Source organism: Euphorbia lathyris, chromosome 2 (genome assembly GCF_963576675.1).
Source record: "Euphorbia lathyris chromosome 2, ddEupLath1.1, whole genome shotgun sequence".
Taxonomy (NCBI): domain Eukaryota; kingdom Viridiplantae; phylum Streptophyta; class Magnoliopsida; order Malpighiales; family Euphorbiaceae; genus Euphorbia; species Euphorbia lathyris.
Genome location: NC_088911.1, coordinates 31420917 through 31435257, shown reverse-complemented (window position 1 = coordinate 31435257; position 14341 = coordinate 31420917). Strand labels below are relative to the sequence as shown.

The 14341-nt window shown below is 34.5% G+C and overlaps 1 protein-coding gene across 1 annotated transcript; it reads left to right on the top strand.

Moving 5' to 3' along the window:
• Positions 1 to 2379: 2379 nt before the first annotated feature.
• LOC136220329 (factor of DNA methylation 4-like) lies at positions 2380 to 7248 on the top strand. Its single transcript, XM_066008140.1, has 6 exons — positions 2380 to 3435; positions 3640 to 3821; positions 4899 to 4967; positions 5066 to 5356; positions 5708 to 5914; positions 6751 to 7248. Exons 1-6 carry the CDS (start codon positions 2382 to 2384, stop codon positions 6979 to 6981), a joined length of 2034 nt encoding a protein of 677 aa, XP_065864212.1. The 5' UTR covers positions 2380 to 2381; the 3' UTR covers positions 6982 to 7248.
• Positions 7249 to 14341: the final 7093 nt, after the last annotated feature.

Below are 14341 nucleotides of genomic sequence, written 5' to 3'. Positions count from 1 at the left end.
GACTCATAATCATCCATTTTCGGGGTTCGGATTGTCACACATCAATTATTTTCATAATTTCAATTATTGTTGTTCGGGTTTATGATTTTGGGGAGAGAATTTTCAGTTTTTGATCAAAATTATGAGAAGGGCAAAAAAGTCCAAAAGGGACGGTGATAAGTAATGTGGGACGGTATTTAGCCGTTCACAATTTTTTTCATGGAAAAATTGAACTATTTTTGCCTCCTTTTTCAACCCAACAGAGCCAAAACTCGGTTATCTCATTTTCAAAATGTTTGTTTTGTCAATTAAGTGTCCTACTATTTGAAAAACTTCCCAATAAGCAAATTATCTTGTAACAAATGACATTGTAATTAATTAGGCTACACTCTCCGCCCATGAGTCGGAGACAACCCAAAAGGTTGAAGAGTTTAGATAATTATGAGAATGCAAAATTATTAAAATAAAAAAAAAACTGTAAGTTTAAGGAAATGTAAGAATATTCAATCTCAGTCATGACATCTCAGCAAGAAGTACTAAGATCAGTGAAATTTAAAATGCAAATCTTGTATTCTGAATATAATTGATAAGATACTAAAATAGGCATATGGTTTGTAGGAAAGTTTCAATTTACGTTCGACGTACAAAGTAACATCAATATAGGCTTAATGTTTGAAAAATATACTAATTTAGATATCGATAACGGAACGTGGCACGCCATTCATAATAATCCGTTAAGTTATGATTTCTCTCTCCACCTACCATTGAAATTATAAATCTTTTTTTTAAGCAAATAAAATTAAATTATAAGTATAAAAATTGGGCCTTGCCTTTGCCTTTGCCTTTGGCGTTGCTTCGCTTCCTTAGCAAGTAACTCCATTTTGGCTGTCTCTTTCCTTTTCAAATCCTATTTCCCTATTCGTCCGAGACGCTTCAGTCTCTGTATTTGCTCTTTGCAAGTTTCCAGGTTTGTCATTGTTAGTACATTTCGTTTAGGGTTTTCAATTTTTTTTTTCTGTGAGCTAATTTCTTCTGTGTTTTTGTTCTCGGTTCAGATTTATACATCCTACTTCTTTTGCACTTCTTAGTTAAGTAATAGAGCAGAAACCTGCTAGCTTACCAACGAAAAGGAAAACAGAAGTAGAAGGTGTCGTAGTTATACTCTGTTTTCTTATTTATATTTTGAAATTGTTTGTTCGAGCTCTGTTTGCCAAACGACAAATATTGGAAGGAAGAATAGTAGGAAACGAAGTACAAAAATTCTTCGCTGGTTAGCTGTTCTCCAAACGGACTGATTCCGTGAAGTCTCGTTACCAGTTGATTATCTCTTTAACCATTTCCTTTTGTTTTTCTTGTATTTTTGTCTGCATCTTGAGTTTCCCTTCCTGTACTCTAGTGGGCCTGAAGTATGCAATTTGCTCTGTGGCATTGGGAATGTTATTGGGAAATCAGATAGTTCTGTAACATTGATCTGCAATTTTTTTTTTTTTTGGGGTAAACTTCTCGTTTCATGGTTTCCCCCAATCTGTTGCTTCTTTTGATTCTCTCTGTAGAAATAATTTGACAAATACTACTTTCTGTTCTTCTAACTTACCATTGTCTTCTATTATTCCAATAGGAATCCTGGAAATTCGGAGATTAATATAAGATTATGATTGGGTCTTAATTATTGGTTTGAGTTTTTAGTTCAATTGGTTCCAGATATAGTATTGGAGTCATTTCGACCAAGGGTTTGAATATGGTAACCTTATTAATTTGTGGAATTAAAAACACGTGGTGAAATGAGCCTATGTTGTACACGCGGCAAGCCCAAAGTGCATTTGAGTGTGTGTAACAGCTTGAGCAAAAAAACATAAAGTGTTCTTATTGTTTTAGCATCAGATTTAGGAGAACAACATTAATGGATTCAGTGACAATATCTGAGATCTGGTTGCAAGGAATAATGTGGGGAAAGACATTAGTAATGGACCTTGATAATTTGACATTGTGACAATCTGATGGAAAGTAACTTTTTTTACTGTCAAAAACCATAATTTTTATTCCTATCAAGAGGAAAGATGCTACTGTTTACCGTTTTGCATCTAAATTCCTCACAAGCATCCAAGTGTCAGATTCATTATTATTGTACATTTTGCATGTAGTCGAATTTCCAAATGTGCACGACTGTGATTGGTTAAAGTTTTTGTTGATTGTCTTGTGCTCAGTGATTTTGGATAATCTGCTTTGCTAGCTTGAAATGTTGTTTTTGGATTCGGAACCCGACCAATGAATTCATGACACATGTATATATATTTTCTCTCAATTTCTCAAACCTGTTATGCTCAATTACTCATATGTTCTGATGCAGATGAAGCTTCATGTTTGTGCTCATTGTCCCTTAACGTTGTATTTCAGGTTAAAAAATGTCTCGTTCTTCAGGAAAAGGAAAGGAAAGGCAGAGTGTTGATAATAGGTTGGAGGATTGTATGTACGAGTGCTATGAAGCCTTGAAAAGGGGAGGGATCAGAGTTAAACTAGAAAACTCAACTTACATATGCCCATACTGCTATGGGAAGAAGAGAGAATACTCTTTTAGGGAGCTTCTTGAGCATGCTTATCGTCATGGTAGAGATTTACGAAATGCAGATTACAAGGAGAAAGCTCGCCATTTAGCCTTGGAGAAGTATATGAAAAACTACCTCCATGATAAGGAAAGTTCAAGACTTGAGGTAGAAGGCAATAAAAAGAAAGATACAGGTAACAGTTTACCCACTCAAAGTGACCCCTTTCATTCAAGACTTGAGATAGGATGCGATAAAAAGAAAGCCACAGGGAAGCAAACACTTAACAGTAAAAGCAAGCCCTTAAAGTCCAACATTCCAAATTCTTCAATTCGGTATGAATCAAAACGATTGTTTGTTTGGCCTTGGATGGGAATAGTTGCCAATGTTGAAAGACAATTTCAAGGTGGACGTTGGGTTGGGGAGAGTGGTGCAAAGCTTAGGGATGAATTGACAACAAAGGGATTTGATCCAGTTAAGGTTCATCCCTTGTGGAGCCGCGCAGGTCATTCAGGATTCGCTATTGTTGAGTTTAAGAAAGAATGGGATGGCTTCAAGAGTGCAATAGTGTTTGATAAGGAATTTAAAGTCAATCATTCTGGAAAGGAGGACTACTTTAACCACCTCTCAAACAATCGAGGGGAGAGATTATATGGATGGGTTGCAAGTGATGATGACTACCATTCACAAACTATTGTTGGTGATTATCTGAGAAAAAATGGTGATTTAAAAAGTGCCTATGATAAAGAAGCTGAGGACAAACAAAAGGATTCAAATCTTATGATCAATTTGAGCAATAGCTTGCAAAGGAAGAATGAGACTCTTGAAAAAATGAAAGTAAAAGTTGAGGAAACTAATGCATCTTTGAACAATCTAGTAGAAGAAACAGATTCTATGGTCAGACAGTATAATGAAGGCAAGATCCTTTTTTTTTTCTTTCTTCTTTTTTAATTTAATAGGCTATAAAAGTTCATGTCTTTCCCTCTCAATTTCTTCTTGTTCTTTTTTTCCCAAATCTTGTAAAGTGTTATATTTAAATGGAATTAATTTGAATCATACATAATTTAAGTAATACATTCTGCAGCTAATTATGATTGTTATTTGCTTATGTTTAATGTAGAAATTAGACGGATGCAAATGGATGCACATCATCAGTTTGCAAAGATTTCTTTAGACCATGAGAACAGAACACTAGAACTGGAAGCTGAAAGAAAAGAATTGGAGAGGCGTGAAAGACAACTGGAAGAAAGAGAAATTCAAAATGAAAATGTGATGAGAAATCTTGATTTTCAAAAGCAAAAGGTAAAATATTATTTGACATTTCATAGGCTGTCAAGGGCATTACTTTTTTCGTATGATGCATGGTGTTTAATGTGTGTTTGTCTGTGTACACGAATCATTCCCTAGTACAATTATCAGAAGTTCTTCATAAATAGTCATGGATACTTTGTTGGAACTAGAAAGCTTATCATATATAAATTGCTGCAACTGTTGAATGAGGACTAAAGAAATCACTTTTATAGAATAAAATAAAACTTTTACAAAACAATTATATAACTCGTAGTAAATTTGCTGCACACACAAGTCACAACTCACCACTCACTTCTCAGGATTTCTCAGTTCACACACTAACACAAACAATTACACATATTTATAGTTGAGTGCATAGCATCCGCTGCCTTGAATATTTATTGTGGTTCCTTCATATGTTTTGCGAACTATTGATTCTCGTCGAATATGGTTAAAGTATTTGATGAATAGTCAAATGGAATGGGTTAAATAAGTTAAATTTTTTAATATCTTGTATATGCATCAAATTTCAGTTTTATAGTTGGAGTTTGCCAAAATATATAGTTCGCTTAATGCATATTAACACCCAACTTAGCACGTTTTGCCTATTGACACTCTAAACATTTAAAATAATCTTTAAAAAAACTATCACACATATAGTTCGCTTTAAAAACCTATCGCATACCTATAGATGACTCATTAAGACCTCATGCGCACAAAATCGTTGATTTGTCATCTTTGACAGATGAGGCGGCATACAAAACGAGCTCACGCGCTTTTCTTTTTCTATAGCCGGCATATGTCACCTCATTCGTCAAAGATGACATATCAATGATTTTGTACACATGAGGTCCTAATGAGCCAACTATAGATGCGTGATAGGTTTTTAAAATCAACTTTAGGTGTGTGAGAGGTTTTCAAAGTCAATTACAGGTGTGTGATAGGTTATTTTAAGTTTAAGTCTAAGGGTCCTATATAGTTTGTGGGCTGTAACACAAGAATAGCGTTTTGCAGTGGTTGTTCTAATGGAAATAATCTGTTCTAATTTCAATAGTAAAATGTGCTAAGATTACCTATTCATTCTTTTAGAATAAGATGGCAATTGTGGAGCAGAAAAAGGCAGATGAGGAACTGTGGAAGTTGGCAGAAGAACAAAAGGTGATTTTTTTTCATTCATTTCTTTGAACCAGAGGATGAAAAGAAATGCAAAATGTTCACTGTTTAAAGAACGTTTCCTATTCAACTGATATTGGTAGAGAGAAAAAGAGAAACTATGCCAGAAAATTCTTGAACTAGAGAAGAATCTTGATGCTAAACAAACGCTGGAGTTGGATATTGAACGAATGAAAGGGGCATTAGAAGTAATGAAGCACATGGGAGAAGAAGAAGAAGACATGGAGGTGAAGAAAAGGATGGATCAAATGGAGAATGATTTAAAGGAAAAAGAAGAAGAACTAGATGACCTAGATTCTCTTAATCAAACTCTTATGGTGAAGGAGCGCATGAATAATGACCAGTTGCAAGATGCGCGTAAAGAATTAATAAATGTAAGTGCTAGAACTATCTTCTATCATATGTTTAAGGCTGAGTATTTCAAAAGCCCTTCAATTTGATCCCAAACCGATTGTGCTCTCAATTTTAAGGATGTTTTATTAACCCTTGCTTATGTGGGAGCATATGAGGAGATTTGTACAAGTTAAACCACATATCACTTTAACTAAGAGGTCAATATAAACAAGTTTAAGAGACCAATAGATAACTTTAAGTAAATTTAAGGAGTGAATAGATCACCAAGTTATATTTAGCTTATGTTTAAAAATGAACTAAAAGTGGAAATTACTATCTTCTATCATATGTACTCTGTGCTATTTTATTGAGTCTAGTTTTTTGCTCCATAGTACTTGAGTGGAAATACCCGTGCTACTATCGGTGTGAAGAAAATGGGCGAGCTTGATAGTAGACCATTCCATGCTGCAGCAAAGAGAAAATTTTCTCCTAAAGATGCTGATGTGAAAGCAGCAGAGCTGTGTTCATTATGGGATGAGCATCTACGAGACCCTAACTGGCACCCATTTAAGGTCATTGAAAAGGATGGACATTGTGAGGTAATTAAGTTCTCATATTCTTGATTAGTGTGTATGTTACATGTAGACATATTGTTATCTTCCTTGACTTTGTAGAATTTCACATCCATAAGGTTATACTTGTAGTTTAGTTGATTTTGTTCTTAGTAATTACGGCTGTCAAGTTCAAACAATACAATAGGACACGATTATCATTTCTCTTACATTTATATATATAATCATTTGGAATATATAGATTATGTGATACGATCGGGGCTGTAGCTATTGTCCTAAAAAGAATTATATAATATATATTATATATATAATTATTATATATTTTGAATTTTGATCCACTAAATTGTGATAGTATAATCTATTATGTTCCATTTATATGAAAAGAATGTTAATATTTATGCAATGTGAATTGTAGGATGGTAAGAGAATGTTACATTATTAATATATATGCAACGTAAAGATCAATTTGGCTCTTAAGTTGGCTACTAGGTTAATTTAGTCTAAAATCAAATTTGGTCATCCATTTGATCTTTTCACTTGGCGTTAACATGTGTCATGTGAGTATGAGTAAATGACACGTGTTAAATAACTACTAAACATACATTAGCATGTGTTACTTTTGACTGATGTGATTCTAGATGAGAAGTTAAAAAACCAAATTGATACTTAAAATTTTAGATTAAATTGATTTTACTAGCCAACTTAAATGACCAAATTCATCCTTTCTTCCAATTCTCCTTGCATCATTCTGTTACTTTCACTTGAAGAATGTCTTGTATTCTTCTTCCTCATGACTTGCACTTATTCTCTTTTGATTAATCACTGATTCTTTCAAACTTTTGGAATTAATTTTATATGTGCAGGAGATACTTGATGATGATGATGAAAAATTAAAAGAACTGAAGAGTGAATTTGGTGAAGAAGTGTATGATGCTGTGACGAAAAGTTTGAAAGAAATTAACGAATACAACCCTAGTGGAAGGTATATCGTACGGGAGATGTGGAATTCAAAGGAGAACAAAAAGACAACACTGAAGGAGGGAGTATCATATTTACTCAAACAGTGGAAATTGAGTAAAAGTAGGAGAAGTTGAGATACTAAATACATCAGGTTTATTGTGTATTTACCAAATACATATCATTTTTTTTATTGTGTATTTACTGAATACATATCATTTTTTTTTCTACATTTTTTTTCTTCACAACACTTTCTTATACTGCAGATTTTATTGGCCACAACAATGTCAAAACTAAGTTAGTCACTGTTCTATGTAGCATATTCTAACGTGATTTTATTAGGAAGATTAGTTCCTATCAAGGACTCCCATTGGAATATCAACATGTATTCTAAGTTTAAAAGCATCTTTACACCCTGATCTTTTTTTTATTATTATTTTGATTCATTAATCCATTGAACTCCGCCTGTGAGGGTCACTTGGTGGCATTTACAGCCGGTCCCAAACCCGAACAAAGGAGGAGGGTTGCGGTAGGTTTGTGGCGGCCAACGTAAAACTTAGCCACATCTTATGACATGAACCAAAATATATGGTTCATGTTAGCCGACCCCGAATCATTTCGGGACTAAGGCTTTGTTGTTGTTGTTGATTCATTAATCCATTGATATTTTATTTTATTTGGACACATTAAGTTCATAATTATTTATTTTCCATCTCATTAAATTCATACTTGTTAATTAGTTAGTCGTGGACATCTAAATAAGCTAAAAAGTTGTTATGCATTTCATCTATATTTGAAATTATATTTTTTACAATTTGAATTAAGAATCTTATAATTTTCCTATAGCCATATTGAACATATCAAAAACTGTTTTCAAATGTATGTGAAATAAATAACACTCTATTAATCCAATTTTATATTAAAAACTGATTTTTTTTTTATCATCAGAAGTTTAATGTTTAATTAAAAAAAAAGAAGTTTAATGCGATAAAAAAAAGATATAAGTAAAAGATCAAGAGAGTAATGAATAAAAATGATTTAATACATCAGTTGTCCTTTAAACTTATCCAAAAAAGTAAATTGGCTTTTTCTAAACTTATATGGAGTATCATTAGCCCCCTAAACTTGCTTAAAGTATTATGATTAAGTCTCTAAATCTATAAAAATGTACAAAATAAAAAATTAATTTGTTCTAAAGAGTTAAAATCACGAATAAAGCCTTCACTTTTTAAGTTTTAATTTTTTTTTACGGATTTGGACAAATTGCAATTTAGTAATCCTAAACAAGTTTAGAGGGCAAATGGATCACTATAAAAGCAAATTCAGAGATTAATAGATCATTTTAACCAAATTCAAGTGGTTAATAGATTATTTTAAGCAAATTAAGTGACTAACGAGAAGATCAATCGATTTTTTATACAAGTTCTGACGGTTTTCACGCATTAAGCCAATAAAAATTGAAAAATCTAGTATCTCACAATGTCTTTTGTCTATCCTAAATACTGTTGTAATGAATATGTGTCAATGTTTTAATAGAGTATTAAGAGGACTTGTTGTTCCTCTCAATAAAATCTCCATTTTAATCCATAATTTTTTTTCATTTTATAAAAAAAAATTACGTCGTTATTTTATATGATGCTTAGTTGGATTAATTTGGATGATTTGAGGATAATATATATTTCAAAATTCAACATCAATATAATTTTGAATGGGGAATTTTATAATAATCTCTGCCTTATATTTTATTTACCGAATATGGTTGATCTTCAGTTGCTTGAGGTACAAAATGTATCAACTTTTGGTGTGAAACTCCTAATAATTTGGTGCTCAAAACATGAGAACTTTTCAATTTTTTTACAGTACTCCAGGGATGGAATGAATACGTGTCATTGTTTTAATAGAGTATTAAGAGGACTTGTTGTTCCTCTCAATAAAATCTCCATTCTAATCCATAATTTTTTTTTTCGTTTTATAAAAAAATTACGTCGTTATTTTATATGGTGCTTAGTTGGATTAATTTGGATGATTTGAGGATAATATATATTTCAAAATTCAACATCAGTATAATTTTGAATGGGGAATTTTATAATAATCTCTGCCTTATATTTTATTTACTGAATATGGTTGATCTTTAGTTGCTTGAGGTACAAAATGTATCAACTTTTGGTGTGAAACTCCTAATAATTTGGTGCTCAAAACATGAGAACTTTTCAATTTTTTTACAGTACTCCAGGAGTAATACTCCCGACCAATAAAAATCATTTTGAATACCATTGGAATGAATACGTGTCATTGTTTTAATAGAGTATTAAGAGGACTTGTTGTTCCTCTCAATAAAATCTCCATTCTAATCCATAATTTTTTTTCGTTTTATAAAAAAATTACGTCGTTATTTTATATGGTGCTTAGTTGGATTAATTTGGATGATTTGAGGATAATATATATTTCAAAATTCAACATCAATATAATTTTGAATGGGGAATTTTATAATAATCTCGGCCTTATATTTTATTTACTGAATAGGGTTGATCTTCAATTGCTTGAGGTACTAGAATGTATCAATTTTTGGTGTATAATCCTCACGAAGAGTAAGAAACTCCTAATAATTTGGTGCTCAACACATGAGAACTTTTCTGAAAGAATATCTGATCAGGAAAGGGGTGAAATAGAGGAGGCTCCTTCTCTCTATCTTTTCTTCTTTTTCTCTATCTTTTCTTCTTTTTCCCGGGTAAATTTCACAAGTGGTGTACAACTTTTGCCCAATTTTACATTTTAGTATACAACCTTTAATTTGTTTCACTAATATGTACGAACTTATAAGTGGCCTCCTACTTTGGTGTACAACAGGTAAAAATGACCGGTCAACGCGAAGTCAACGCGCCACATCAGCTGTTTGACCGGTCAAAAACTAAAAATTTGACCAACTAAAATAAAATTACTTATATATCTCACCTTCCACCTTCCTCCTTCCCCTTCCTTCTTTTCCTTTCCCTTTCTCTCTCTAACTCCTCTCTCTTTATTTTATTTCTCTATTTGATCTCTTCATTCAATCATAATTACTAAAAATTAAATTGAAATTAAGATAAAAAAAATAATAATTACTAAAATAAACTTGTTTCAAAAGAAAACAAGCTAGGAAATGAACAGAGGCAAAAGAAATCTAGAAAACTCATTAGTTAAAGTTATTTATTGATGCCTGTAATTAATTAAAACTACGGCTTTATAAAAAAAATTTAATATTACAGCTTGCAAACCGAAGCTATCCAATGGTTTTGAATTTTTATTTTGCAGTTTCCGTTTTATTTTGCAGTCTCTTTATTTGATCTCTTTCTATCTTGTTTCATTGCTTTTAAATTTCCTAGCATGAAGATGATTGGGTTCTTTTGCGTCTGTTCATTGGGTTCTTTTACATCTGTTCATTTTCTTATGTGGTGTTTTTTCAAAATAGTTTTACACAAGTATAACCTTTTACAGATCTTCATGTATAATTTAATTTTAATTTTAGTAATTGTTTTCTTTTTATCTTAATTCAATCTAATTTTTAGTAATTATAATTGAATGTAGAGATCAAATAAAGAGAAATAAGATTGAGAGAGAGGAGTTAGAGAGAGAAAGGAAAAGGGAAAGGGAAAGGGGAAGGGGAAGAAGGAAGATGAGGATATATAAGTAATTTTATGTGGGCTGCTATATACCGCAATATTTTTTCCAACCACCGCACTATTTTGACAATTTTACGGCGGAACGAGAACGACGCCTAGGTCGGCCCTATGGCCGACACGAGCGCCGCAACCGTTCGGCCCAGCGGCCGGACGGTTGCGGCGGTCTGTTTAGGCAAAATTCGGCCCGAAATTTTGTTTTTTTTAAATAACTTCGTTCGACCCGGCCTATGGCAATGCCCAAGTATTAAAAAAACCAAAAAACGAGAAATGAGTATATTTAAATAAAAATGCGTTATTTGCATATATATATGTAAAATGTTTTTGGTTTGTATAGGCTGATATTGCTGAGGCCCGTTCTGGAAAGAGACATACAAGGTCACGTGTTGTGACTGCCTCTGCCCAGAGGGAACGGGCGGACCAGATATTGATGGGGGATGCCTAGAGGGCACAGCCTGAGGAGATGGCGGATGCTGTAGAGATGGACGGACCTGACTCTATACCTCCTCAGAGTTCATCCTCTGTGCCAGTACCTACTAAGACCATACCGAGGGGCCGTGACGGACGTTTTGCTTCCACAGCAGGGTCATCTTCGGGTGAGAAATTTAAATTTACTTATTATTATGTGATTTATTCATGATTATTATAAAATATACGAATATAACAAATGAGTTTACTGTAATTTCAGGTAGCAGCAAGCGCTCGAGGAGTGATGTAGAGGATGACTGGATCGTGAAGAACCCGGTTCCTGGGGGTCCATCTGATGGTCTTGTGATCCCGAGCTTCTTGGGACATATTGCCAATGCTATCTGGAGCGGGCAGGATAGGGGCCTCCTCAGGTGTCAGACACGATCATTATACTGTGGGAAGCTGTGTGTATGGTACGGTGGTGCTTCTAAGCAGATCCAGAACCGTATAGAGTCAACTGGATTGTCCCATTTACCCAATATCATGTATGGCCACATCGATGCGCCCCTGATTGCGGCTTTTGTGGAGCGGTGGCATCCAGACACGTCATCATTTCACATGCCGTTTGGTGAGATGAGCATTATGTTGCATGATGTGTGGCAGATTTTGCGCATCCCCATCGATGGGGCTATGGTGACTGCTGATGCGGGTGTTGAGGAGCTTCAGTCTTGTGTGATGGAGTTGTTTGGTATGACTCGGGAGGAGTTGCAACAGGGTCACTACTTTAATGGTGGTATACGAGCAGCTTCCGTCCTGGATTATTGTCAAGGAGATCGGATTACTGATGCACAGGCTACTGCTTGGACGTTTCTGATGCTCGGTTGCACATTGTTCGTGGACAAGAGTGGTGACCGCATTCGACCTTCTTGTCTGTTGGAGGTACATGACTCTGTATCTGGAGCCATTGGACTCTCATGGGGCTCAGCTGTACTAGCATATCTATACCGTCATCTAGGTATTGCTAGCAGAGGAGACAGTGGGCAGATCACGGGTTGTCTGACACTGCTTCAGGCGTGGATTTATGAGTACTTCCCGTGCTTCAGGCCGCAGCGGGAGGGAATCACATTGGATCCAGGGATGCCGAGGGCTTGCATGTGGCCATCTATACCATCGGAGAAGAGTGGGGATCGACTGAAATCATATCGTGTTCGGCTTGATAGATTGACTGCTGATGAGGTGCAATTTCAATTTAATTAAAAAATCCAAATTCATTTACTTGTATTATTTGTATGTTAATGTTGTTGTATACGTCTGTAGGTGATATGGATGCCGTATGGTCTTGATGTCATTACGCATACCCCTAGGACGATATACGCCGGATGGATACGTTACAGTGATATGATCGAGCCGTACATGCTGGGGAGATGCCTTCGCCAGCTAGGTTACGTGCAGACCATACCCCGACCGATCTTGAGGCCGTTGAAGTCCGTACGTCCTTGGTCCAGCTTGAAGTATCGGGTAGAAGTGCCCGCCGATATGGCGGAGGATCTTTGGACCTCGTTTCCCGAGGCTTGCATACTTATATTGTCTCGGTTCACTCTTGCACGGACTCCTTCGGACTGTGAGGAGCAGTGCATGTCGTGGTACTGTCTGCATTCACACCCTCAGCTACTACCGGATATGCCTGCACCCGGATCGGTTATTCATACTCGCTCGAACAGCGAAGTGGTAAGTAATTTAATTTTTAATCAATTTATTTACAATTATCAGAATGAAATTAAATGAAGTGATATTTATTCATTTTGGGTTATTTCTTTTGCTAGTGGGTTAGCCGTTGGGTTAACTGGGGAGAAGGTGCATTGGACGCGATGAACCTTCTTGATGAGGATGTTGCGACTGAGTGGAGACAGTCGTACGACCAGATTTTGGATGCTTGGAATTCGGCCAAGTGATTTGTGGTTGTGTTTTTAGTACTTTTTATTATAAGTATATGGACGTTGGCATTTTAGTACTTTTTGGCATTCAGATAATATCTTTTATTATGTACTTGATATTTTAGTACTTTAATTTTATAAGTACGTTGTTAATTACTGTTTGTTATCCAGAATCAACCTGTAACGCATATAAATCTATCCAGATCAATCCAGAATCATTATAGACACATTATAGACACAACATGTAACTCGAATGAACAAAACTGAATCAAAACAGCAACTGTTTGTTATCCAGAATCAATTAGAATCAACCTGTAGCGCATATAAATCTATCCAGATCAATACAGATCAATCCAGAATCATTACAGACACATTACAGACATAATATGTAACTCGAATGAACAAAACTGAATCAAAACAACAACTGTTTGTTATCCAGAATCAATCAGAATCAACCTATAACGTATATAAATCTATCCAGATCAATCCAGATCAATCCAGAATCATTACAGACACATTACAGACACAACATGTAACTCGAATGAACAAAATTGAATCAAAAGAGCAATTGTTTGTTATCTAGAATCAATCAGAATCAACCTATAACAAATATAAATCTATCCAGATCAATCCAGAATCATTACAGACACATTACAGACACAACATGTAACTCGAATGAACAAAACTGAATCAAAATAGCAACTGTTTGTTATCCAGAATCAATCAGAATCAATCTGTAACGCATATAAATCGGGTAAACTACACCAATGGTACCTGAACTTTATATAGTTTACACTTTGGTACCTAAATTACATTTTGTCCCAAAAATATACCTGAAGTAACGATGACTGGACAATTTAGTATATTTTTACCGGTTATGACCGGTCAACGCGAGTTTCACGAGTTAATTACATTAATGGTACCCGAACTTTACCATATTTCACACTTCGGTACCTGAATTTTATTTTATCCTAAAACATAACACAAGTAAAGGTGACTGAAAGGGTTAGTGACCGGGTAACATGAACTAAATATTGGGACTCACCATACACTCAATTAACATAAAATTATAATATTGTCAAATGACAATATTATAATTTTATGTTAATTTAGTGTATGATTGGTCTCAATTTTTAATTTAAAATGGTCAAACTCGGATTGATCAATCACTGATCGGTCCAATATACTAAAATATTGAGTCATCTTTACTTGAAGTGTATTTTTTGGACAAAATGAAATCTAGGTACCAAAATGTGAATTCTGGTAAAGTTCAGGTACCATTAGTGTAATTTACTCATTAAAATCACATTGACTGGCCATTTTAACCGGTAAAATATACTTAATTGTCCGGTCATCGTTACTTCGGGTATATTTTTGAGACAAAATGTAATCTAGGTACCAAAGTGTGAATTATGGTAAAGTTCAGGTACCATTGGTGTAATTTACTCCATATAAATCTATCCAGATCAATCCAGAATCATTACAGACACAACATGTAA

What these genes read in the sequence shown, in the direction of transcription:
- LOC136220329 (XM_066008140.1), top strand. Translation starts at nt 2,382, where the DNA reads ATGTCTCGTTCTTCAGGAAAAGGAAAGGAAAGGCAGAGTGTTGATAAT. An exon ending in GGTCAGACAGTATAATGAAG is followed by an intron (nt 3,436 to 3,639) that starts GCAAGATCCTTT and finishes TGTTTAATGTAG; the next exon opens with AAATTAGACGGATGCAAATG. An exon ending in CGCGTAAAGAATTAATAAAT is followed by an intron (nt 5,357 to 5,707) that starts GTAAGTGCTAGA and finishes TTTGCTCCATAG; the next exon opens with TACTTGAGTGGAAATACCCG.